Raw genomic sequence first — 26,273 nt, 5'->3', positions numbered from 1 at the left:
TATGTACATATGTGTATACATGTAGACATACATATGTACACACACACAATTAAATATTACTCAACCTTAAAAAAAAATGAGATCTTGCCATTCATGACAACATGGATGGAACTTGTGGGTATTATGCCGAGTGAAATAAGTCAGAAAGAGAAAGACAAATACCATATGACCTCACTTATATGTGGAATCTAAAAAACAAATCAAATAAACAAATCAAAACACAGAAATAGACTCATAAATACAGAGGACAAAGTAGTGTTTGCCAGAGGGGAGGTGTATGGGAGAATGGGCAACAAAGATGAAGGGGATTAAGAGGTACAAAGTTCCACTTATGAAATAAATCATGGAAATGAGAAGTACAGCAGAGGGAATATAATCAATATTATTTTAATAAACTTGTACAGTAGCAGATGGTGACTACATTTATGGTGGTGAGTATTAAATAAAGTACATAACTGTCAAATCACTGTTGCACCCCTAAAGATAATTTAACATTGTATGTCAACTATATATCAAAAATTAAAAAAAAAATTATATTCAAATTTTGGTTTTAAATACTTACTGTTTGATCTGTCAGAGGAGGGAGGACAATTTGTTTTTCTATTTTGTTAAGAACTAGCTTCCATAACTCCTTTAAAACTCGCTTTAGGACAGTTTTCTCACAGATTTTTGCTGAGAGACTTAATCTGAAATAAAACACAGTCACTTATAAGGCTCATTTCAAGGTATCAACTTTTTTATTGATCAGAAATTCACATTTTTCAATACTGAGATTTAAATATATAAATAGGCCTTAATGCTAAATTTTGTTTACTGAAAAAAAATACATTTCAGCATATTACATATTAGATGATTCACTACTGGTAGAAAATATACTGAGCATATCACTTCCCTTAAATTGTTTCCTATATTGACATCAAGGCTCCCAAAGTAGATGATTTTTACCCACATTCCTAATTCATATTTACTACATACCCCATGTTAATGATGCAGGCCAAACATTAAAGAAACGCATTTTTATCACTATCTGTAACTGCTCCAACATAACAACAAAGATGCATATAATTTTACTCAAGAGTCAAAAGTTTTCAGTTTTATTGAGACACAATTAACATATCACATTGTGTAAGTTTCAAGTGTATAACATAATGATGTGATATGCATATATATTACGAAATGATTACCACAATAAGTTAACATCCATTACCTCAGGCAGTTAAAAATTCTTTTAAGATCTACTCTACCCTCAGTAATTTTTAAATATGCAGTGAAATATTGTTAACTATGGTTACAATGCTATACGTTAATCCCTAGGACTTACTTATCCTATAACTGAAAGTTTGTACCTTGTGACCACTTAACCCACTCTCCCAATCCCCCAGCTTCTGGCAGTTACCACTCTGTTCCGTTTTTCTAAGATCAGCTTTTTAAGATGCCAAATTTACCAATGTGAATAGGTTTACATTTATATTTCTTATAAATTCTTCTCATGGTGAGAATGATGATAACATCATCTGGTATTTATGTAACACCTAAATTTAGAAAACTCAAAAGCAAATGCTTTTTGTTTATTACTACGTTCACTTTATAAATCAAAAACAGGTTCAGAGGGGTTCCTGGGTGGCTAGTTGGTTAAGAGTCTGACTCTAGGTTTCGACTCAGGTCATGATCTCGTGGTTCATGAGATTGAGCCTTGAGTTGGGCTCTGCACTGACAGTGTTGAGCCTGTTTAGGATTCTTTGTCTCTGCCCCTCCCCCATTTGTGCATGCACACACACTCTCTCAAAATAAATAAATGAAACTTAAAAAAACAAACAAACATCAGTTTCAGAGAAGTTAGGGAACTTGTTCAAGGAAGTGAAGCTATTAAGTGAGGGCTGAAAAGTCCTCTAAATCCAGTGTTATCCAATGTGCCATGATGCCATGGACAAACACGCTACCATATGAAGGCCCAACATTCTGTCAATTCACAGTGCTGTATCGATATTTACTGAATGTGCTGCAATAGGACCCTCAACTCTGTAAGGCTACTTTAATAAGAGTTCATTACACCTGTTTCACAGAGGGCTAGAGGTGGGTCATGTATTTCAGAATAGCTTCATCAACTCCCTACAGTGCTCCTAAGTTTTCTGTAAGCTTTTAGACTCAGAAATTATAATTTCAATTCTGGTTCTGAGATAGAGTTGACTATTTTAAATATATATAATTAATATCTAAATGCAGGTGACATATGAGAGGCTAAGGGAAAGATTTCCAAAATACCTATTTATGTAGAATTAGTTCTCCGAACTCTACTGTATGCAGATACCTAATACAGGAAAACATGAAAATAACCTCCTTTAGATGGTGGGGGTGGGTGTTGGGACCCCTGTGCATAGTTATGGAATCTGTAGCCCCACTATTTGGAAACCACTGTTGGAGAGTAGCATTCATGATATGGACATAGGGTAGAAACCAGCAGATGTGTCACAGCAGAACCAAAGTACCTAACCTCGGAGATATTCCTAGGGTAATTTGAGACAAAACCAATCTGCCATTTTTGTAGCAGATGTGTAATTTCCATTTTCAAAAGGTCTGGGTTTAAGCATTGACCTTGTCTTTATGGCCGCTCATACACTTGGCATGCCAACTAATTCTGCTCAGACTGGAAATGAATGAATAGGTATAAAACCCTTGACATGTTTGTAGCTCTGCATGGGATTTCTGCCAGCTGGAAATAGAGTTTACAGTTTATTTTATAGAGTGGTGAGGTCTTGGTGAAGAAAATGAAACATACAGACATGTTTTATTTAAAGAGGCTACACAAAGAGAGCCTATACATTTATAATATAACACGATTTCTAAGGGGATTTTTCTCAAAGCTACCTTAAAGACTTTAAGCCCTCCATTGTTCATTTAAAAAAATTTTTTTTCAACGTTTATTTATTTTTCGGACAGAGAGAGACAGAGCATGAACAGGGGAGGGGCAGAGAGAGAGAGGGAGACACAGAATTGGAAACAGGCTCCAGGCTCTGAGCCATCAACCCAGAGCCCGACGCGGGGCTCGAACTCACGGACCGCGAGATCGTGACCTGGCTGAAGTCGGACGCTTAACCAACTGCGCCACCCAGGCGCCCCCATTGTTCATTTTAAATGAACAAACAGGAGCTCTAGCAACTGCTTCCTTAATTTAGAGTTAACCCACTCTATAATGCAAACTGAAAAACATATTTTGGAAACTGATCTATCTAAATTGGTTAACCACAGACCAATTAACCAAACAATTTTCAAATACCATGTATTCCAGCTGGCAAGAGAAATTTGCTGTCATACACTTGATCGGATTTTCATGAAGACAGTATCCAGTTGTTCTCCCTCCTCCAGAATTCCTATCCCTCATTTCCATACCTCTAAGTCCTACCCACCTAGAAAGATCTAACTCAAACGGAATTTCTAATGATAGTTTGAACAAGAAATTATTAACTTATACCTTATTGTGTTTATTTTTGTATTTTTCCTAACCAGTTGACTCCGTAAGAACAGAACTTTTAAAGATTTTTAAAAATCTCTCCTAACAAATGGCTTTATGGTTACACATTTTTATTAGCCTTGAGAATTTGTGCAACTCTTCATGCCTCATATCTCTTTCCAAAAAATTTAAATCTTTTACAAATTTTTAAATCTCATAGATTTTTTTTTGTATCTTTATATACTGTCCCTTTCTACTAAGAATTAGAAAAATATATATATATATACATTATATAATGTTGTATAATTCTAATAAAATTAAGACAGTAAAATAGTCTAAATATGCTGAAAAGGAGAGTCCACTGACTTTATGTTTTGGCCTCATTTTACAGATGGTGAAATGGATTCAAAGTCGCTCAACTAGTAGTTACAAGGATTAGGATAACTTAGAATTTTCTCTATGTTCCACAACATTTGGATAAATGACTGGCTGGAAGTCTAAAACCATAAGGCATTCCATAGGAGTTTGAAGAGGATTGCTTTGTCCTGCTCTCCATTCACCATCACATTCACAACCAAATGGTAGTGTGTTTATGTGATATGATTCTGTATTGGTCATAGAAAGAGCCATCTAGGGGCGCCTGGGTGGCGCAGTCGGTTAAGCGTCCAACTTCAGCCAGGTCACGATCTCGCAGTCCGTGAGTTCGAGCCCCGCGTCAGGCTCTGGGCTGATGGCTCAGAGCCTGGAGCCTGTTTCCGATTCTGTGTCTCCCTCTCTCTCTGCCCCTCCCCTGTTCATGCTCTGTCTCTCTCTGTCCCAAAAATAAATAAACGTTGAAAAAAAAAATGTCAAGTGGTTATACAGGAAATTAAATGGTAAAAGTCTACATTAAGAAACTAAAGAAATGAAGATGATTTTTCTCCCTTTCTTCTACACCTACATGCCCACCTCCCTCTTGCTAAGTTATATCCTAGATATTTCCTCATACAAACAGAAACGACAATTTGTCTACCAAAATTGAAATTAAAGTGATAATGAACATTAGTCTTGGTTATGCAGTAAGCTATAAACAAAGGGAAATGGAATTAAAATTTACGTCAAAGGAGCACCTAGGTGGCTCAGTCGGTTAAGCTTCCGAATCTTGATTTCTACTCACATCATGATCTCATGGCTCATGAGATTGAGTCCTGCTTTAGGCTCTGCACTGATGGTATGGAGACTGCTTAGGATTCTCTTTCTCTCTCTCTCTTTCTCTCTCTCTCTCTGCCCTTTCCCCATTTGTGCTCTCTCACGTTCTCTCTCTCCAAAAATAAATAAATATTTTGAAAAATGAATAAAATATGTCATAAATATATAGAAGAGGTCCTCTTTACTAATTCTTTCTTTGTTATCCTTATCTTTTTTTTTTTTAATTTTTTTTTTCAACGTTTATTTATTTTTGGGACAGAGAGAGACAGAGCATGAACGGGGGAGGGGCAGAGAGAGAGGGAGACACAGAATCGGAAACAGGCTCCAGGCTCTGAGCCATCAGCCCAGAGCCTGACGCGGGGCTCGAACTCACGGACCGCGAGATCCTGACCTGGCTGAAGTTGGACGCTTAACCGACTGCACCACCCAGGCGCCCCAAGTTATCCTTATCTTTAAAGAAAGCTATTATGTCCTTATTTATCTTGGTCCCTTTGGTATCAGTTGATTTGCTACAACAATATTAAATGAGGTAACATATGAAACCACCAGGTATAACACTGTTCCCTTCGTAGGCATTCAAAATTATTTTTTACTTTTCTACCTTCAGTTTGGTGTTAAGTTCCACTATTTAAGAAATCATGTCTCTGGTTGCTTTAGATCAATGGTGACCCATTGTGGACTTATTTTAAAATATAGATGCCTTGATCCTACTCCAAACTTATGAAATTAGAACTTCTTTTTTTTTTTTAATTTTTTTTAACGTTTATTTATTTTTGAGACAGAGAGAGACACAGCATGAACGGGGGAGGGGCAGAGAGAGAGGGAGACACAGAATCGGAAGCAGGCTCCAGGCTCTGAGCCATCAGCCCAGAGCCTGATGCGGGGCTCGAACTCGCGGACCGCGAGATCGTGACCTGAGCTGAGGTCGGACGCTTAACCAACTGAGCCACCCAGGCGCCCCTAGAACTTCTAAGAGTAGGAACTGAGCAGAAGCATTAAAAAAATCAAGCCTTTTTGGTTAAGAACAGTCTTAGTTGGTCACAAAGGCCTCCATTTCCACCCACTTGCACTACTACTAGGCCATAATCTCCATGGAGTCATGGACTTTGACTCTCTTTTTTGTCACTATCTAGTGCCTAAAATAAAAAGTTTGATACAGATAGGTGCTCAATAAATTACTGAAGGTTGAGTCAGGCAGTCTACTTGCCTCTGAACTGAAATAATTCTGCTCATACTTGTGCTATTCTCTTCTTCAGTTTTCTGACATGAAATCAGACATTCTGGACTTAATCCAGTCTTTTTTGATGTCCAAGAGGAGTCAAAACAGTATCTTATCTGAGAAGCATCAAATCTTAAGGTTTTCTCCCCTCAGAACAGCAAATTCCTTAGTTATCATTATTTATTTCCTTTCCTGCACAAAGTCATGCCTGCTTTTTTTCGTATCTAGTAATGAACTAAAAGTCTTTTCCTTTTTGATGAATTAGCGTATTTCTCCAGAAGACTTTTTAAAACTATCTTATGTAGAGGAAAACAATTTTTTTCTCTTAAAAACTGTATCAGTCAAATTTAGGGCGGTGGTTAAAGAGAAAACTAGGTAGGAAACTTACGTTTTGTCCAAGAAGTCCATGAGGGGTCTTAACACAATCTCTGCATCCATTGCTGCACTGTTCTTATTAGATGCAGTATTTCCATTTGTTCTCATCTGGTTTAGTTCAAAACTCATCTGTTTTATACAGTCTTCAATGATAAGCTGGAAACTGAAAATAAGGAATATAAATTCCGAAATAAAAACAAGCATTTATGATTCCTTTGTCTTTGTCTGTTTAATTCAACTCCAAGGAGTTTGATCTGTTTCAAGTGGTGTGAATTCCCATGCTCATCAGTCTTCAAACTTCTTGTTCAGCTGCAAAAAATTTTGTTGCAATCTAAGCTTACTTGGGACCCATATAAGCAGATAAAAAGTAATGCTCTTCAGGTTGAATTAATTTGAGTGGGGGTTTATTTGGCCCCATCTCTCACAGAAATAGCTGAGCATTCCTCTGAGCATTGGAAAAATGTTTTTGAAAGACTCTCGGCATGGGATTCACCTTCTTCACTAGGCATCTGGGACTGCACACCCTCTTGGCTTTCCTCTAATCTCACTGGCTATGCTCTGTTCTCAGTTACCTGACCTCTAAGCATTGGAGTAGGGTTACCAGACTTAGCAAATAAAAAGACAGGATATGTGGCAACCAGGTGGCTCAGTTGACTATAGCTCAGGTCATGATCTCTCCCTCTTTGAGTTCGAGCTCCGGGTCAGGCTCTGTGCTGAGAGCTTAGAGCCTGGAGCCTGCTTCCAATTCTGTGTCTCCCTCTCTCTCTGCCCCTTCCCTGCTTGCTGTCTCTCTCTCTCTGTCAAAAATAATAAATGATAAAGAAACTTAAAAAAAAAAAACAGGATACCCAGGTAATTTGAATTTCAGATAGTGAATATTTTTTAGGATAAGTACACCCCATGCAATATTTCATGCATATGTATACTAAATATATCCATTCTTTACCTAAAATTCAAATTTAATTGTGTATATCCTATATTTTATCTGGCAATCCACTAGCCTTGACCATTGGACCACTCCATATTTGTCAAATATAGCTTTTTTGGGCAATTGTATCTAGTTCCATGGCTTTCACAATGTCAATATAGTGGTGATTCCCAAATACAATCTGCAGACCTGACTTCCTCTTTTTAAAAATTTTTTAATGTTTATTTATTTTCGAGAGATAGAGACAGAGTGTGAGCCGGGGAGCAGCAGAGAGAGAGGGAGACACAGAATCCGAAGCAGGCTCCAGGCTCTGAGCTGTCAGCACAGAGCCCTATGCAGAGCTTGAACTCATGAACCACAAGATCATGACCTGAACTGAAGTCAGAGGCTTAACCAACTGAGACACCCAGGCACCCCTGCAGACCTGACTTCTAATGTGAGCTCCAGACCACTTTGTTAAACTGCCTATGAAACCTTTCCACTTAGAAGTCCAATGTGTTTCTCTCATACCAATATCCAATCCATCAGGAAGTCATCATAAAGTATCCTAACTCTTAGTGTTCTTAGAATTCTCTGAGGACACTCTTATCTCATAGACACTGTTATGTTCCCTCTCCCATGAAATTTCTCATGGGTCTTTTGGTCCCTCACTCTTAGTCATACACCAGATGCCATGTCCATTGAAAATTCTTCTTGAACACTCAATCTGAAATGACATTTCTATCATTCTCCATTTCCTCACAGTTTTTTTTTCTTAATTGCTTTATTATTCTCTATATATTGTTATTATTTGACACATTGCATACTTTTAATTTGTTTATTGCCTGTTGCCCCAACTCGAATGTAAGCTCTATGAAGGCAAGAACTTTTTTTTTTTTGGTGCTACTTATCCACACCACAGAACCAGATGTCACACTTTGCACAAAGAAGTTGCTCAAGATCAAGTGGCTGAATGTGTCAGTGGACCCTCTCCGTCCACCCACTTCTATTACCTCACCACTCCAAGGACTTTTTAAAATTTTTGTTAATGTTTATTTATTTTTGAGAAATAGAGTGAGCAGGGGAGGGGCAGAGAGAGAGAGAGAGAGAGAATCCGAAGCAGGTGCCAGCCTCGACCTGTCAGCACAGAGCCTGATGCAGGGCTCAAACCCACAAACTGCGTGATTCTGACCTGAGCTGAAGTCATATGCTTAACCACCTGAGCCACCCAGATGCCTCACCACTCCAAGGATTTAAATAAGTATGTGAAAAGTAATCTTTAGCATTATTTCTTCATTCTTTCTATCTTTTACTGAAATAATTGGCACAAAGTAGGACATTTAAATAATGGAGACTCATCATCACTATCATTCTTCTATAGTGTCTATTACTTTCACACTTCTAACAACAGGAGTAATTATTAGAGATGTACAGGCAGGCAAGAAAAAAAAATTTAGGAGAATGGGGATAAATGACAACCTGTAAAATGGTCCCATCACTAGCATGGTGATGATTAGAAGGAAAAAGTGTATTTAAAAAAGTATCACAGTTGGGGTGCCTGAGTGGGTCAGGCCCGATTGAGCATCTGACTTTTGATTTCTGCTCAGGTCATGATCTCATGATTCATGAGATTGAGCCCTATGTCAGGCTCTATGTTGACAGTGTAGACGCCGCCTGGGAATCTCTCTCCCTCCCTCTCTCCCCTCCCCCAGCTTATACCCTCTCTTTCTCTCAAAATAAATGAACACTAACAACAAAAAAAAGAAAGTACTGTAATCAAGTCAGTCCATTCCCTCTTCTTCCCCCACACACAAAGGTTATAGAGTTCATATTATTTCAGTCGTTTCCAAATGTACTAATTTCTAAAATTTTATATAGAAGTTTAGGAATTTTCACCATATAATGCTACCATTAAGTAGAAAATATAAGTATTTATCATTGCATGCATTCTACCAATATTTTAAAACACTTATGTGCCAATCTCAGTTCATAGGTGCTGAAGATATATCAATGAACAAAACACAGAATATCTTGTTCTTGTCTCACATGTGAGAATTTATTTCAGAATTTACATCATGAAAATATTTTACTTAGCCTGTTATCCAATATTTTATTTTTCTAATTTTTGGTTTTGCTACCAAATATTGGAAATCTTTGATATATTTTAAGCTGTCACAACTTGGATGTTTTCCTTCCTCCTGGACCTTTAAAAAAATGTTTATTTATTTATTTTGAGAGAAAGAGGGACAATGGGCAGGAGGAGAGGCAGGGACAGAGGAGAGAGAGAATACCAAGCAGGTTCCATGCTGTCAGCACAGAGCCCAACACAGGGCTCGATCTCGCAAATCATGAGATCATGACCTAAGCCCAAATTAAGAGTCAGCCACTTAATGGACAGAGCTAACCAGGTGCCCACCTCCTGGACTTTTTATAGCAGATTTATAAATAAACTGTTCTGTAATTTTGAGCATAGAGTCAAGACCTGAATCTACTTTTACCATCATCCATCTTTGGCTCGCGACTTCTCCTGGACTTGCTTTACTATTGACAATACCATTCCTGCCTCTCTGGACTTGGTATCTGTATTTGGTTTCTGGATCCTTGAACCTCAGCTTGCCCCTATGCATGTAGCTCATTTCTTAGCTCCCTGCATATTTATCTAAAAGAGGATGTCTCACTGAATTAAACTCAGGTCCAGAAGAATCCAGGTATGTGTATTTTGGCTTTTACCTGGCCAGACCTGCCTTTAGACTTTTGTTAGGTAGTTGTTGTGGAGGAAGGTGGGGGTAGGCATGGTGCAGAATGTGAGAAAGTAAGCGGTGATAGTGGTGGTGTGTGTATTTAGTGAGGGTACAGTGGCAAATATTTGGGACAATAGAAAAGCAAGGTAGATAATGTTGGAAAGTGTGAATTAGTTGATTTACCACTGGGTCATCAGTGATCCTGCTGACTGTAGTAATAATCACCCTTGAAATAGCCGCTTCCTTTTGTACTGTTTCTCAAATCAGTGTATTGTAGTGGAGGATAGATTGAGCACAAGAAGTTATGATAGTTATTTATAAAAATGTTTAAATGAGTTCTCCTACAATAGACCCATATGGTGAACTCCCACCAGAAGCCAGCTCCGTGTGTGAGATCAGGCATATGGAAGAAGGGTTATCAGTGTATCAGAGACAGTGACATTTTATCTTAACATTAATCCAGGATAAACCAACACCTGCATTTCACCTAAAATTTTTTGTCTCTATTGATTTTTGGTAAGTTCACCTAAAATATTTTTTCTGTGTGAATTTTTTAGTTGGAGAAGTCTGTAGCAATCAGCTTGAATAAAAGTGGTACCAGTTAATAATGACAGACTTTATAAGTACCCATGAAGTCAAATACTAACAGGAGAATTCCTAGGAAATGTTCATGAATTCCTTTCTTAATCAAGCTAGCCACTGGTACCAAAGGCATCATTAAAAGAAATGTAGTAAGCCAAAAGCCAAACTCCAAAATATAAGCAGAAACCTAAGTGGCACAAGTTTGACAACTGTAAGAACATCTGTAAGAACATCTTTAAGATATCACTGAAACTATATCACTTAGTTTCCTCCCAACAAACAAAACAGAACATGACAAAATAAAAAGAATTGATGCCTGTGAGCATGTCAAAGTCCCAGGAACCTGGGCTTCAGATGTGTGGTTTGGCTCTGCCCTGGCTTTACTGTGAAATCATCCTACCAGTTCCATATACAAAAATTATGTGATTGTGCGTTTTATTTTTTTTTAATTTTTTTAATGTTTTTATTTTTATTTTTGAGACAGAGAGAGACAGAGCAGGGGAAGGGCAGTGAGAGGGGGGGAGACAGAATCCGAAGGGGGCTCCAGGCTCTGAGCTGTCAGCACAGAGCCCGATGCGGGGCTTGAACTCGTGGAGTGTGAGATCATGACCTGAACTGAAGTCGGACACTTAACTGACTGAGCCACCCCGGTGCCCCTGATTGTGGGTTTTAAAAACACCAGACAGGGGCACCTGGGTGGCTTGGTCGGTTAAGCGTCCGACTTCGGCTCAGGTCACGATCTCGTGGTCCGTGAGTTCGAGCCCCGCGTCGGGCTCTGTGCTGACAGCTCAGAGCCTGGAGCCCGTTTCAGATTCTGTGTCTCCCTCTCTCTCTGCTCCTCCCCTGTTCATGCTCTGTCTCTCTCTGTCTCAAAAATAAATAAACGTTAAAAAAAAAAATTTAAAAACACCAGACAAAACAGATTCGGGGCAATTAATTATACACTTAATATTAAGGCTCTAGACTGCTAATTTTGACTCTAAAGAAGGTTGATTCAGACTAAAATGATCCAGTTTGACTTTACAGTGTGGTCACGCTGATCATTATAGCCATCCCATCCACCTGGTGTGATAACCTGATCAGTTGTGTGGGAAATAAATTCATACCAACAGGTATATAATAATGATTCTTTTTATAAGAAAAGCATGGCATGTGGGTTGTTTATTCCCATAATCTTAGCCATAGTTGCACACAATACTAAATTCTTTACTATATTTAATAAAATAATGAAGAAATAGTGCTGGGTAACCAGGAGTTTCAATATCTAGGTGAAAATCGCTGGCTTCACATGAACACAATACTTCCAGTGCTCTTCTAACAGCAAGCATCACTCCTTATTTCATAACTGAAGTTCGCTCAATTTTTTTCAAATCATAAATTCAGCCTTTGTAAACTGAATATTCCTCCCACGAAGCCAAACAGAACAAAATAAAAAGTATTTATTCATAAGGATGATTTGGCTATATTCCAGGAAGTAATTTGAATATACGTTTTCTATTTATATTCTAATTTCTATTCTGTTTAGTCATCTTATTTCCCATTAGGTTCTGAACACCCCTTGCTATCCCAGACACCTCTTTGTTTTCCCTGACTTTGCTAAATAATCTCTATTTTTGTCTTCCTAGCTTAATGCAACAGTTTTTTTTGCTAACCACATATTAATAATTCACAACTGCACTGAAGAGAGGTAGGCCCAAATTGACCAAAGGCCTCCATCAAGTAAGTGTCACTCAAGTCAGAGCCAGTAAGCCCGAACGTCTCTGGGACAATGTCGGCATCTCCAACTCCAGGCACACAGAATCTTCAAATTGCTTATGAATATCTAGGTCAGGTAAGCACAATCATCCAGGTCAGCTAACAACACAAAACAGAAGGCAGAGCAATCACCTTGGGCTCAATACAGCAAGGCTGTCTCTTGTTCAGCACCTGAGCTGTGAAGGTGGGCTACATAAAGACCATGAATAATAAAGAGAAGGCCGGAGCACCTTGGTGGCTCAGTGGGTTAAGCATCCGACTTCAGCTCAGGTCATGATCTCACAGTTTGTCGTTTTATGCCCTGCGTCAGGCTCTGTGCTGACAGCCCAGAGCCTGGAGCCTGCCTCAGATTCTGTGTCTCCCTCTCTCTCTGCCCCTTCCCCACTTATGTTCTGTCTCTCTCTCTCTCTTCCTCACAAATAAACAAACATTAAAAAATTTTTAAAAAATGAAGAGAAGGCCAATATGGGATTCTTCTTTACTTTTCATCATTGCTATATTTGGGGGAAAAAATGATGATTTTAGTGTCTTTTTCTTTTTAGTCTGATTTGAAAGTAGCATATCTAATCAATATTTATTAAGCATATATCTTTCCAAAACCCAATAATAATTGATGAGTGGGGTTCAAAGAGATAGATAACCTTCATTAGAGTAATTTTGATAGTGCCATCTGATAACAGAACACAGTAAGTGAACATTTATCACACTAATATTTAAAGCAAATTCTGGGGGGGTGCCTGGGTGGCTCAGTCTTAAACAACTGACTTTGGTTCAGGTCATGATCTCAGGGTTCATGAGTTTGAGCCCCTCATGAGGCTCTGTGCTGACAGCTCAGAGCCTGGAGCCTGCTTCGGATTCTGTGTCTCCCTCTGTCCCTGCCCCTCCCCAACTCATGCACTATCTCTTTCTCTCTCAAAAAATGAATAAACATTAAAAAAATTTTAAAGCAAATCTGTATGAAGTTAATGAACCTCTTTAAAGATGTGTTTGCTTTTCTGTTTTAACATTGGATGATGATCTAATGGATTTTTCCTATAGGGCCAAAATGAAGTTTATCTAGGATGGATTTTTCTCTCTTTAGAGCCACACTATAGAGAAGGAAAATTTATTGTTTAAAAATAGAGGCGACTGGGTGGCTCAGTCCATTAAGCATCAGACTCTTGGTTTTGGCTCAGGCTGTGATCTCATGATTTCTTGGGTTTAAGCCCCACGTTGGGCTCTGTGCTGACAGCATGGAGCCTGCTTGGGATTTTCTGTCTCCTTTTCTCTCTACCCCTGCCCCACTTGGGCTGTACCTCTCTCAAAAATAAATAAATAAACTTTAAAAAACATAGAAAAAATATAGATGTGCCAGTAGTCTCCTATGGGTAATTACATCAAGATTCCTAAACCTTAAAACCTAGAGCCCTGGCTTTATTAGCTTATGGGGTTGGAATTCAGTTCTTTGGACGTGCAGTCACAATGATATAAATGGCATGAATGCAACTCACTCTTCTTTTGTATGTGAAGCGTCTCTCCCTCCCTTCATTCTTTCAATAATTACTAAGCTCGACACACTAGAATTTCAGGTAGGAATGAGATATGCGGTTTCTGACCTTAAGAAGCACACTAGTAAAGTCCGGAAGATAGGCAAGTAAAACGGAATTTAGAGTACAGTGTTATAAGTACTACCCAACTGAAGGATCATGCAAAGTTCCAGCAAACATGTATCAAGACTTCACTGATAGATTGTGGGGTTGTTGAGAGGAGATAGTGCATGGTTTGATTATTGAAGTTAAATGAATTTAACCAGTCAGAGGACAGAAATAGCATTGAAAGCATGATTACTATTAGTGGAAACCCAACACATTTGGATAATAACTACTTAGCCACTTACCTTTCACCATAAGTGATGCTGAGCTCATCCAGAACCCCATTGAGTTTAACTTGAAGTTCTTTTAGAATAGCACTAGCTTCAGGATCTAGCTGCAGAAAGACCATAAACGATATTACTTTGGAGTTGTGAGAAAGTACACTTTTGTTTCTCTTACAGGCATTTTGCTTATTACAAGGTAAACCTCAAACAATACAACACACATATCCTCTTTCTTTTCCTTTTTTTAATCTTTGAAATTAAGTGCAAAATTTAGGAAATTCTAAATATGTGTGAAAAAAATTGATCGAAATGCATGGCATGCATACAGATGAGAGCTAGATAGCAAAGCCTTTGTTGGTTACAGCAATGGGATGCAAGGCATGAGAAAGTAACCTTCAGAACACGGTAACTTCATAACTTAGAAATCGATTGTGTTATGCATTAGTTGAATATACATGTTGCTTCAAAATATAGTTCAGTTTTTACTATCCTTGTAAATAAATAGGCCCATAAAAATAAAAAAATAGTAAGAAAAATTAATTTGTGAGTGTTGTACTGTGACTTGACTGTATTTATATATTTTTTATAACTATAGAATAGTTAAAATTAAAAATTAAATTATAAACTAGAGAATTAAAAATAGGAAAAATAAATTATCCAAGCACTGCAATGTTTCTCTGAGGTGATAGGCCTGACTTCTCTTCCTAGATGCCAATTAGAAATTCAGAGTTCAAGATCCAATATTCCTCATTTTATTTTTATTATTCTTTAAGTTTTCAAATATTTATAGCTTGAAGTTAAGCTACTGAGCACATTTAGGGTCAAATAAAAAATAATTAAATCAAGATAACATATTTGAAGATGTCTTTACAATGCAAATGTTAAAAGTCAACTATTCTTTTTATTTGGTTTCAGTTCTTAAAATAATGTTAACCATTACAAGAAAAAACTATACTATAAATAAACGTAACTATAAACCTATCAATCTATTGACAGAATATTTTTGTAATTAAAGTTCAGGATCAACACAAGTTTCATTAGCACTTTAGAAACTTCTAATCTTTTTGTTAAGTTTTCACAAACTGTCAAAAAAGAATGACTTGTAACAGATGTATTATCTCAAGTTGATAGGAATTCATGTAAAGGGCAATCTAGAATATTCTCTGTAATTAAGTCAACCTTCCTTTGATGCTTTAGAAATTAGTTTCTTGCCTTTAGTAGCTATAATTATTATAATTATTATGCAAGCGGATCTACTATTGAAAACAAGGGATAGGATAAAGCCAACTTTTGGGGGTAGAACAAATTAAAGGAGGACTTAGAGTAAATAGGAGGACCTAAGATGGACACCAAAAAATACAGGACCCAATATCAAATTTCAACTCCAGGAAGCCAGCCCAGGACCAAATAATATCCCTGATAGTATACACTGGTCATTTAGTACTGTAATCGTCCAAGAATATTTTCTAGTACTAAGATACTGTTAGGAAGAAGTATTATTTATGTATCTCAGCACACTGTGTGGCTCTAGCTTATATTACCATGGTTAAACACACTGGAATGGAAATAAAAAATTGCACTTGGCATGTGACTACTGATTTTATGAAACCAATCCTTGATGTCAATTTTGACTCAAATTCAGGTGGTTTCAACATTGGTTAGTTTCTGCTGCCCCTCTATAGAGCCAATGTGATTCTTCTGGACTTTATCTTTTTTCTGTCTCCATCAACAGACAAGCTCACAGCTCTTACCCACAGATACATAGGCTACTGTTACAAACTTCTTTTGGAGTTAGAAAATTAGAATATCCTTGAGTCTCCTAATTTCTGAGAGTTCCATTAAGCTATAGCTGGTCATAAGGCAGTGATTCAGAAAGATAATTAGACAGCACTTAAGTTAAGAAGACACTGATAGGCATTGAAACAAAAATAGCCTAATAAACTGTAATTCACCAAACTTTAACCAAGAAAATATTTGTGGGTTGTCTGCCCCACTCCCAAGGCACCATTCAGGCTGAACATTTTTTATTGTATTTTCTTGCTATTGACCTAATACCAATTTTATTTCATTTGGATAAGGTTTTTGGGCAACAGGAATGAGAGAGAAGCCCTTCCATGGGTTTCTTCATGCTTCTGACTCTTTGGTAAACCACTTGGGTAGATAGGTGTTAGTTTCCTGCCCATATACCTGTCATCTCCAAGGAAATGGCTATGAGAGTAGAGTTTTAACCAGGAAATTGGATTGCTTCTTTTTTTATTTTAAAGTTTATTTACTTATTTTGAGGGAGGGATGGAGTGGGGGCAGGGGGCGGGGGGAGGGAGACAGAGACAGAGAGAGGGCTGGCATGGGAGGGAGAGAGAGAATCCCAAGCAGGCTCTGCCCCATCAGCTCAGAGTCCCACACATGGCTCAAACTCAGGAACCTGTGAAATCATGACCTGAGCTGAAACCAATAGATGCTTAACCGACCGAGCCACCAGGGCACCCTGGGATTGCTTCTTATTTAAAATGTGTATTTTGTTTTCAAATTAGTTTAATATACACATTGAGGTTTTTTTCACCTGTTAAGATAATGACTTTAAAGTCATATAATAATGGTTAGATCAGTTGGATGAAATTATGCTATTTTCCCATAAATTATTTTAGTCTACCTTTGGTATTTTGTGAATGGAGATTTCTATCAAATAGTTGGCTTTGGCTTTGGCTTGAAACTGTGAACCTGTCAAATCTATAGCAATTTAAACATTGGATGACAGTTTTCATTTCCTCATAGAAGCTTAAGTTTCCAAGTGGGTGCAAACTAATGCCTCTGTCATGGAACCAGGTGAAAAAAAAATTATAATTTCAGTTAAGTACATGTTGTTCATCTGATCAAGATCATACCATTATAACATTAAAACAGAAGCAGTAATTATGAGGCCGAATTGCAGGTCTTTTGCAATAATAATGATTATAAATATCATACTCATCTAGTTATAAAACAATCCCTTTAGGCAGCAAATTAACCAGTTCTTGAGTTCTGCATTTCTTTATTCGTACATATAGAAGAAATTTTCCTTACTACTACAAACTTCCTTAAGTTTGTAAGAAACAATAACTTGGGCTTTTAGACTTCATTGCCTAAATTACCAACAGCACGTTTTACAAATTATTGGCTACTTTGGAAAGGTGAAAGACTACCTGATTTAAATCTTTTTCCCAAAGATTTAAAACTTAGACTGGTTCTAAATGTAGTATCAAATATCAACTTGCATTTTTTATATTGTTATTTAGAGTTATTATTAAAAGGAAAAAAAACAAGCATTCAAAAGTCACAGTTAATAAATTTAGTTTAAATTACAAACTGAGGGGTGCATGAGTGGCTTAGTTGAGTATCTGACTTCGGCTCAGGTCATGATCTCACAGTTCATGAGTTCGAGCCCCAGGTCAGGCTCTGTGCTGATGGCTCAGAGCCTGGAACCTGCTTCAGATTCTGTGTCTCCCTCTTTCTCTGCCCCTCCCCAGCTGGCACCCTATCTCTGTCTCTTTCAAAAATAAATAAAAACGTTTTAAAAAGTTTTTAAAAATTACAAACTGAATTAGCATGTGTACGTAAACAACTTGGCTGGCAAAAAATAAAAAATAAATGCCTCCATGTAAAGAGGAATATACTCAATGAGAATTTAAATATACAGAGTAAAATTCTGAATTTATAGTAAAGCTTTTGAAACAGATTTTATCCACACTCCGTGATAGGTTTTAGAATTCCAAAATCAAGGCTGGAAGGGTATGATTTTCTAATGGTCAGAATGAACTATCGTCATACATAGGTGTACTCTCTTGAGATTTCACACCACTGACATATTTTATACCACTGAGCTGTGATAATAAAAAAGACTTGTCTGGAAGAGAGAGCCAGCATGCAAGCTATCTGCTAAGTTCTTCTTCCCTAAGGCCCACTTCTGCTTTTCCTTTAAAAGACAATTCATCCATCACTTACTTTAGCAATTCTTGCCCTCCATGCTGCCGGCCCTGTGCTGTTAGTAGCTCTAACTCCTGCGCTACCTATGTGGTTTACTACAACATCTGTACAAATCTTTCTTCTAATTGTTCTCTTATTAATCTATCTCTTCCACTGATTTCTGTCTTAGTTAACTGTCCACCCTGAGTGTCTGTCCCTGTATGCCTAGGCATTTACCAAATATTTGAGGAAGGAGGTGAGGGCAGAAAGAAGCACGGAAATTATCCCTCAAAGGAAATCTTGATACCCAGAGTGCTCCTTCTCCTTGGAGTGATAATTTGCATTGACTATTAATAGAATACTTTTGCATTTGAAATCTTTCATTCCTTAGCAACCATATATTCTGGAGTTACAAACTTAGTCCTGATTTCAAATTTTTGTCTCACTGTCAGCCCGTATCAGATTATGTCCTGATATTTGTTTAGTTCCAAAAATATGGTTACCATACCCACTCTGCATGTTTTGGTTTGTGTTTTACCAGTACACATTATTTCCCCAAGGAATGTGAAGGGAATCTAGGTTATTTCAGCCTCTTAAAACAGGAATGGTTAATCCAACCATCAAGCTGTTGCTGGAGATAGAACTAGTCAGTTGGAAAGTGGCTTTAAACTCTTTCAACAGCTCAATACAAACTCTTTAAAAGAATTAAGGCTTTGCAGGAAGAAATTTTGTGTGAATTGTATTCCTGTTCCCCAGTGTTCAATACTACCTCATCTCCTTTCTGTTGTATACACATTACTAGGCTGTTTTTCCTCCTGTTCAACTCATCAGTGTTAGAGTTCCATTATTTGCTTATCTAAACAAGTGCAGATCAGGGAGGATGATCAGTCCCTGGCCTTCATCTACACAGGTCCCAAATTTTGGTCATTGGACTGGTGGGTTTCATGTCCTCAAGGTTTTTTTCAGAACAATCTTTTAATAAATGCAAACACCATCACTATATCTATGAAAAGAAAGAAAGAAAAGAAAGAAAGAAAGAAAGAAAGAAAGAAAGAAAGAAAGAAAGAAAGCAAGCAAGCAAGCAAGCAAGCTTCATTTCCAAGGAAAACAATTCAACCTGAGCTCTTGGTTCCTTGTTTTGGATTCGGCTCAAATATCCCTTTCTGTCTTCATTCCCCTTCATCATTATCTTCATGACCCCATTCTATAAATGTACTCAAACAACACTTTGTTAAAATAAAAAATAGAATACAAAGACCAACTTATTTAGTACTAGCTTCTCATTGATAGCTTGCTAATATCTTTTCTTCTCTTGACCATCAAACTGTTCACAGCATAAATGTAAAACTTATAGCTTCCTTATTTGTTAAATATTGATCTCCTCTAGTATAGTTTCTGCTCTGGACGCTCCACCGAAATGTTCATGTATACATCACCAGTGGTTTCTTAATAGTGATCTCCAATGACTATTCAGCCTACTCAGCCTGCATTCACTCTTGCTTTCCCAAGCTCTTTTTCCTTATTTCTCTAGAGACTACCTTCTCTTAGCTCTCCTATTTTTCTGCCTATCATTTGTCTCTCTTTTGATGACTTTTCTTCCTCTATATACTCCTTAGAAATAAGTGTCCTTCAATTCTCCCTTCCTCATCTCCTTTTTTTCCCCACTTAATCTCTCTTGAGCAATCACATCCATGCCTATGTCTTCAATTCCCACCCCTGTGTTAACAACCCCCCAAATCTCTATCTACAGCTTTAACAGAATGCCTGAGCATCATGTCTACATTCCCACATGCCTATTTGGCCTTTTCTACTTGGATGACCTAAATGTCAGCATATCAAAAATGAACGTATTACCTGTCCATCCTTAACTTATGTCTCAAATTTTATTGATACCATACCGTTAAGGCAGAAATGTGAAAATCATCTTTGACCCTTCTTTGCCTTCTACCTTCCATATTCACTTGGATACCAAATATGACTGATAACATCTCAAATATTTTCTCCATCTGTCCTATCCTCTTCAACTTTTGATGCACAATTATCCTCATGTAGACTCGAATGTAATCATTTCCACATTGTGTTCTTGTTTTCTCTTTTATTCCATCCTCCTAACTATTCCTAGAGTGTTTTTAATAAAGACCAAATCTGCTGGCCCCACCAGTTGGCTTCAACAAGGCAAGTGCTTCAAGTAATTTATCACAATCTTATCTGGGCTATGTTTTTTTTTTTTGTTGTTGTTGTTAAATATCATTTCTCCCCAACCCTCCTATTTGGCCAGAATTTATACATCCTAAAATGGCTAGCTCAACTTAAAATATATGATTGAGAAATCACTGAACATTCCTTACTGAATCCAGCAGGAAATTACTCTCCTTGGAATGTCCTAAATCACCTTGCTGAGCTATGGTATTCAGCATGGGTATTGTGGAATGTTGTGTGAAATTTAAAAACATGTATGGTGTTCTGTATTGAAAAAAGAAAGAAAGAAAGGAAGGAAGGAAGGAAGGAAGGAAGGAAGGAAGGAAGGAAGGAAGGAAGGAAAAAGAATTGTGCCCCAGGTCCACCAATGCTACACTGTCTTTTGTTTCCTTTTTTATTCCTGTTAGGAAAGAAGCTCCCCAAGAACTTATAAGACCATTTTAAGAGATAGACTATGACATTTTCTTTATGCCATTCAGATTTGCATGAACTGTTATGCTAGAGTATCATTAGTTATATAAATTCATGCCTCTAACTTCTTTGCTTCGAAAGTTGAACATCAGTAGCTGTCTCACATCCTAATTAGAGAGTATGCAGTAAACCCAACTGTCATTGTGCTTCAAATCAACTGAATGCCTTTGAGATATGTTAAGTTAGGTTCTTCAGCCTAGACAACTGAAGGGGAAAAAAAGCCTTTCCTTTATCCCTGTACTTTTAAGAAAAAATGATACCTTCAGGCCTCCTTTGAGTGACAAGATCCATTCTTTTCTCTTAAACATTTTTTTCCTCTTCACCTACAACACATAGACTAAACCTCTACTCCATGGGTTTATAACAAGTGTCCTTATAACTGCAGAATTTTAGAACTAGAATGAACTTCAGAAGCCATATAGTACAATTCCCTTTTACAAGTGGAAAAACCAAGGCGTGGACAATGTGCCATGCTTCATGATATATTGTGGGGACATATGAGGACTGAGAAGCAGCAGTCTAAGAAGCCATATTTTTTTAAAGAAATTATCTTCTGCAAATGCTCATTAAAAATTAAACAAGTACAATAACTTGATTGAGAAGGAACATTGGGCTTATTAGCTCCACCTATTGGCTGACTAACCATGAATATGGACGGAGTAAGATTAAGTCAGGAGAAGAAAGGAGGCACAAAATTTATGTTCAGAATTTATTCTATAAAAAATGCCTTTTTGCCCTGTTTCACTCTGTCTTTCCCATTCTGCTACTCACATTAGGGAATCCATTCACCCATTAGGCACTGTGAACACAGTCTGTTCAATCAACTGAACTGAGTACCTGTTGAACATCAGCCCACGGAGACAGAATTCCCTCAGTGAGCCATTTGCATCAAGTGCCTGAGGTCCCTTTCAATCAAGTAGGAGAAGAAGGGGGATTGGCTGGGTTAGAGAAGTAAATTTTCCTAGTTTGCGTTGATTTATGGGTTGTGAAGGCAAGCATAAACAGTCAAAGAGGATCACAAGACAATAAAATAGGTCTATTATAGAAACTGGCAGTTAAGCTCTATTTTTTTTCTCCCTCCTGGCTGTGGCTTGAATTCTCTCTCAAGTTCTCTTAAGGTTCAGAGACAGGTTCGTTTAAATAAAGACTTGATGGCACAGAGGCGACCCTATGATTTCTTGGGAATGCTCTGGGGAATGAGGTTAACAAGCAGTACCCGCCTGCGTTTTTATTTCATCCTGACATGGGTCACCCACCCAGAAACTTCTCAACCTAATAGATGGCACCTTTTCTTCATTTCACAAGCTTAGCAGTTAGCTGAATTTTACTTGGTAGCAGTGCTAGATTCTTAATCATACTTACTAAATCACCTCAATGCAATTTGCCCCTCTGGCCCTCATTAGTCTTTTAATTTTCTATTAAGTCCGATTTGTTAACTGCAATCATAGAGATGGTTCAGAGGAGAAAGAAATCAGGCAAGAGCTGCATGCCACCAAAATAAAAGGCCACGACTTCAAACATTCAGTTCCCCTTGTTCTCTGCTGCCATAACACTAAAAATAGCTGCTTGCTTTTACCGAATTCAGCCAAATGACATCCCACCTTGGAGCTCTATTTACACACGAAGAGACTAGAAGTTTCACTTTATTCTTTGAATTGATGCAGGAGAAGATTTAACAATTACAGCTTTCACTGAAAGGATATTTTCACATTTGCAAAGTGTTGGGGAGGAGGTTCCACTCCCAAACGTTATTACTTTAATTGTTCTGACTTCACTAATAAACTTCCTGTCTCAACAACTGCCCTACAGATTCAGTAACTATAAGTGGCAACAATAGACCCTTCTACCAAATAGAAAAAAAATCTTTGCAAACTGCTTTAGAAAACAATTTTAGAACTAAAAGGAAGAGATGACTAATGTAAATTGTTTATTTTACTATCTAAGACGTCTGATACATATTTTATCATTTACTTTGTAATGGCTGGAAAAGAGATGAAAACAGTACACCGATTCTCACTAATGTATTAACTAGTGAGTGGTATCTCTATTTACATTAAGGACAAAAGGTGAGACACATCAGAAACCTGAACATAAAGCTTAGCCTCCGTACAACCACACCTTTCGATAGGGTTACATATAAAATGTAAGCATAAAGTCTAGAGTGTTTTAAAAAAATTCTGAGTATTTGTTTATTACTGCAAATTGGTCACCTATGTTTTTGGATCACTGCATTCCTTAATACAAACATTTGCCTGTACCATTGCATGCTGTGTCTGGATCCATTCCAACATGTCGAGTCCTCTGTGTTCTCCAGATTCAAAACATATTAAGTAGGTCAGTGAGGTGTGTGGCACAGATAAGACAAAGGAGGCTCTGAGCCATTTCCTAATTACCTGGTTGCTGTTCTAAGAGCACAGAGCCATAATTCTCAAAATGTGGTCCCCTGAGCAGAAGCATTAGCATCAGCTGGGAATCTGTTAGGAATGCAGGTCATCAGGCTCCACCCAAGACCTTCAGAATCAAAAAGTCTGCGGATCGAATTCAGCAACGTGTGTTTTAACCAGCTACCCAGGTAGTTCTGATGCATGCTGAAGTTACAGAAGTACTAGTGTGATGCATTATTTCCTTTAAAGCAGTGCTATTCAATCCCCTGTTGCCAGCAAGTATAATTTTGAAAGGATAATGCTAAGTAAAATATGATAGGGGTTAATTTCCATCCTCTCTGGTGGGGATTTGCTTAGCTGAAGACTAAGTCCTTACAGCTAATCGGTTTTACAGTGAATTTCAATCAGCGACATGCATTATACTTTGAGTCAGATGCAGTTTCTAACTCATCAAATTCATCATTAAACAGTGGAAAAGGATATAGATAAGGCTTTCCTGAAACAAAAGAATAGTTACATTGCTCATTAAAATACACACATGTTTAGGATAGGTGGCGTTATGTTTCAGATTCCATGGCCCTGTTCAGGAAAGTTTACCACAGTGAAATGAGTCAAGAGATTCAGTTATTTTTGAGACATAGCAATGAAAATATTACCAATGTATCTAATTAGTCTGCTTTGTGGCCAGCAGAGTAAGAGAATATAGCTAAGGAAACAAATGCCTTTATTCCCTCTCTTAATGATGGCTGACTTCTAGCATCTGAAGTACTGTCAGTAAGTTAGCAGGCTTATGGATAATTATGGATTCTACCACTCAGGACAATTGCACCAATGCAATATTATGAAGGAGTAATACCTCTTCTGCTTACACAGCAGTCATAATTTTCTAAATCAATTACTACAAGTTCTCCAGAGTTTCATAACCCATATCTTATGGCTTCCTGAAATGAAATGAAATTTCAGATCATCTGATTTTCTTTTTCATGTATTTATACAAATTAGATTGCAGGGCAAGGAAATGCAACCGAGTCCTTTTTGTAGGTGAGGGCAATGTATTTTTATGAAAAAATAAATACAGGGTCTGTATTTATTTCAAATTGCTCTGAGCTGAGTTATACTCATAAAATAATTAAGCTATTAAAATAATGTAAACCAAAGTATATGTGTTTTTCTTTTGAGGTATTTCAGCTATTAGAGAATAATAAAATGATCATTCACCAATAATGAAAATAAGTACCTGACATTCTGATAATCATTTTGCTGTTACTGTGTTACAAAGGGACCGATAATGCAGTATGGGGATTGTGGTGCACATAATTTAACTTCTAGCTCAAGTCAATCCATACTGCGGGTTGGCTACTCTATTTTAGTATAGTGTGTCCCAAAACAATATGCACATGAAAGAATCACATGGCATGCTTTATTAAAAAGAAAACAGGGGCGCCTGGGTGGCGCAGTCGGTTAAGCGTCCGACTTCAGCCAGGTCACGATCTGGCGGTCCGTGAGCTCCAGCCCCGCGTCGGGCTCTGGGCTGATGGCTCAGAGCCTGGAGCCTGTTTCCGATTCTGTGTCTCCCTCTCTCTCTGCCCCTCCCCCGTTCATGCTCTGTCTCTCTCTGTCCCCAAAATAAATAAACGTTGAAAAAAAAAAATTAAAAAAAAAAAAAAAGAAAACAGACTCTGGGCCTCACTCTTAAGGTTACGTTTGCTTCATGGTTTGTGTGACTTAGTATATTTTTTATATTCTCTACAGTAATCACAAAGTTGTTATGCCAAAACATGCTCTTAATTTTTATGCAAGGAAGCATGTCATAAAGTCACAATAGAGGAGAAAAAATTTAGCGGTTTGCTTTTCTTTTTCTTTCTAAGTAGGGCACTAGGAAAAAAAAAAAAAACCAATGTGCCCACATGGTCTCTGGGGTATCGTGCAGGCAGGCAGTAATGGTGTCTACACAAGGACTGCTTTTGGAGCCACTGACAACAGCATCATGCCAAGACTGTCAGAATGTCAGGTCATGTTTCAAACTGGGACTCCATTAAGCCAATGTTGTTTTACACCTAGAAAAAGGTTTTAAACATTATTTCCATCTCCAGAGGGAAAAGAGGCTGATCCTGGACAGAGAGCGCAGCTGCGCTGCCCCTACAGTGGTGGGGCTAAAGCGGCAGAGAGCTGCAGCATCATGCAGCGGGGCGTGCGGGCGGCAGGCACTTTGCAGACGGTATGAGACGCAAGCCATGCCGCTGCTAGGAGCCAGCTAATGAACACAGAGTAAACCATTTTGAGCAAGTGCACAATCATTAATCATTTGCTAATTAAGAGTTTTTGTAGCAAGAAGTGCACATCCTAGCACAGGTGGTAGGGGACAAACTATAAGAAACTCCTTAAAAGAAAAACTAGACAGGGAAGCTTCCTTTTAGCAAGACCAGTCCCGGTGTTACGACCAGTTCCACTGTGAGAGGAAGACTGGCGTCAGTACACAATGCATTACCTTTAAGGGCCACCGAGCATGCCCATATTAAGTGCTGTATAAACTTCTCATAGTGAAGGGTAAATTGTCATTCTCAATAAAATCCTCTTCATCTTTATAACAGCTCCAAGTTAAGGAGCCCATTTAGATAGTGCCCTATGTAGCTAACTGGATTGGAAGGGCTCTGCCTATAATTTTGAGATTCTGGTGCCCAAAGGAGGCTGAGTGTAGCAACTAGCAACTCTAACATAAATCTGCAGAATGACGATTCTTTCTCTCCTTTCTCCCTGGAGGCTGAATGTTACACCCACACTTGGGTTGAGGTCTTGCTCCCTCCTGACATCTCATCAATACCAATGGCAATGCTAACAGTTTTTTGTTTTGTTTTTTTTTTGTAACAGATGATGAGGTGAAAATGGAAAATAATAAGATAATAAGAAATTGTTCTTAGAAAGGAGACAGAATATCAAAAGATGATAAGGAGAGGGAGGGAAGGGATGAATAATATTTAAATGCAGGAAAAGAAAAGAACTAGGGTCCATGCTGTTCTCCTAAAAAATTACATTGTTAGAAACTAGATATTCATTCCATCCACTTAATTGATTTTTCCCTTTAAATTATGTATGAGGAGGTTAGCAACTGGCCTTGCAAGAGTGATAAAGGTAGAAGGAACCAACCTCAGTATTTCCATCTTCATTATGTTCTCCAGTAAGAAGAGTTGTGTGATTTAGCTATAGAGTTGT

At 37.9% G+C, this 26,273-nt stretch overlaps 1 protein-coding gene across 6 annotated transcripts in view; it reads right to left on the bottom strand.

The window, feature by feature from the left end:
- Positions 1 to 26,273, bottom strand: part of UNC13C (unc-13 homolog C) — a 613,180-nt gene that overhangs the window by 88,978 nt on the left and 497,929 nt on the right. For all 6 annotated transcript variants that reach the window (XM_040492731.1, XM_040492733.1, XM_040492734.1 and 3 more), the window contains 3 exons: positions 14,092 to 14,180; positions 6,244 to 6,393; positions 563 to 686 (listed from right to left, as the gene is read on the bottom strand). In XM_040492731.1, coding sequence (XP_040348665.1) covers positions 563 to 686; positions 6,244 to 6,393; positions 14,092 to 14,180 — 363 coding nt within the window. The remainder of the gene's footprint in view (positions 1 to 562; positions 687 to 6,243; positions 6,394 to 14,091; positions 14,181 to 26,273) is intronic.

The sequence above is a fragment of the Herpailurus yagouaroundi genome, unplaced genomic scaffold (genome assembly GCF_014898765.1).
Source record: "Herpailurus yagouaroundi ecotype Mexico unplaced genomic scaffold, PumYag 184, whole genome shotgun sequence".
NCBI classification, from domain to species: Eukaryota; Metazoa; Chordata; class Mammalia; order Carnivora; family Felidae; genus Herpailurus; species Herpailurus yagouaroundi.
The sequence above is the reverse complement of the archived record's forward strand: the minus strand, read 5'-3'. Positions and strand labels throughout refer to the sequence as shown.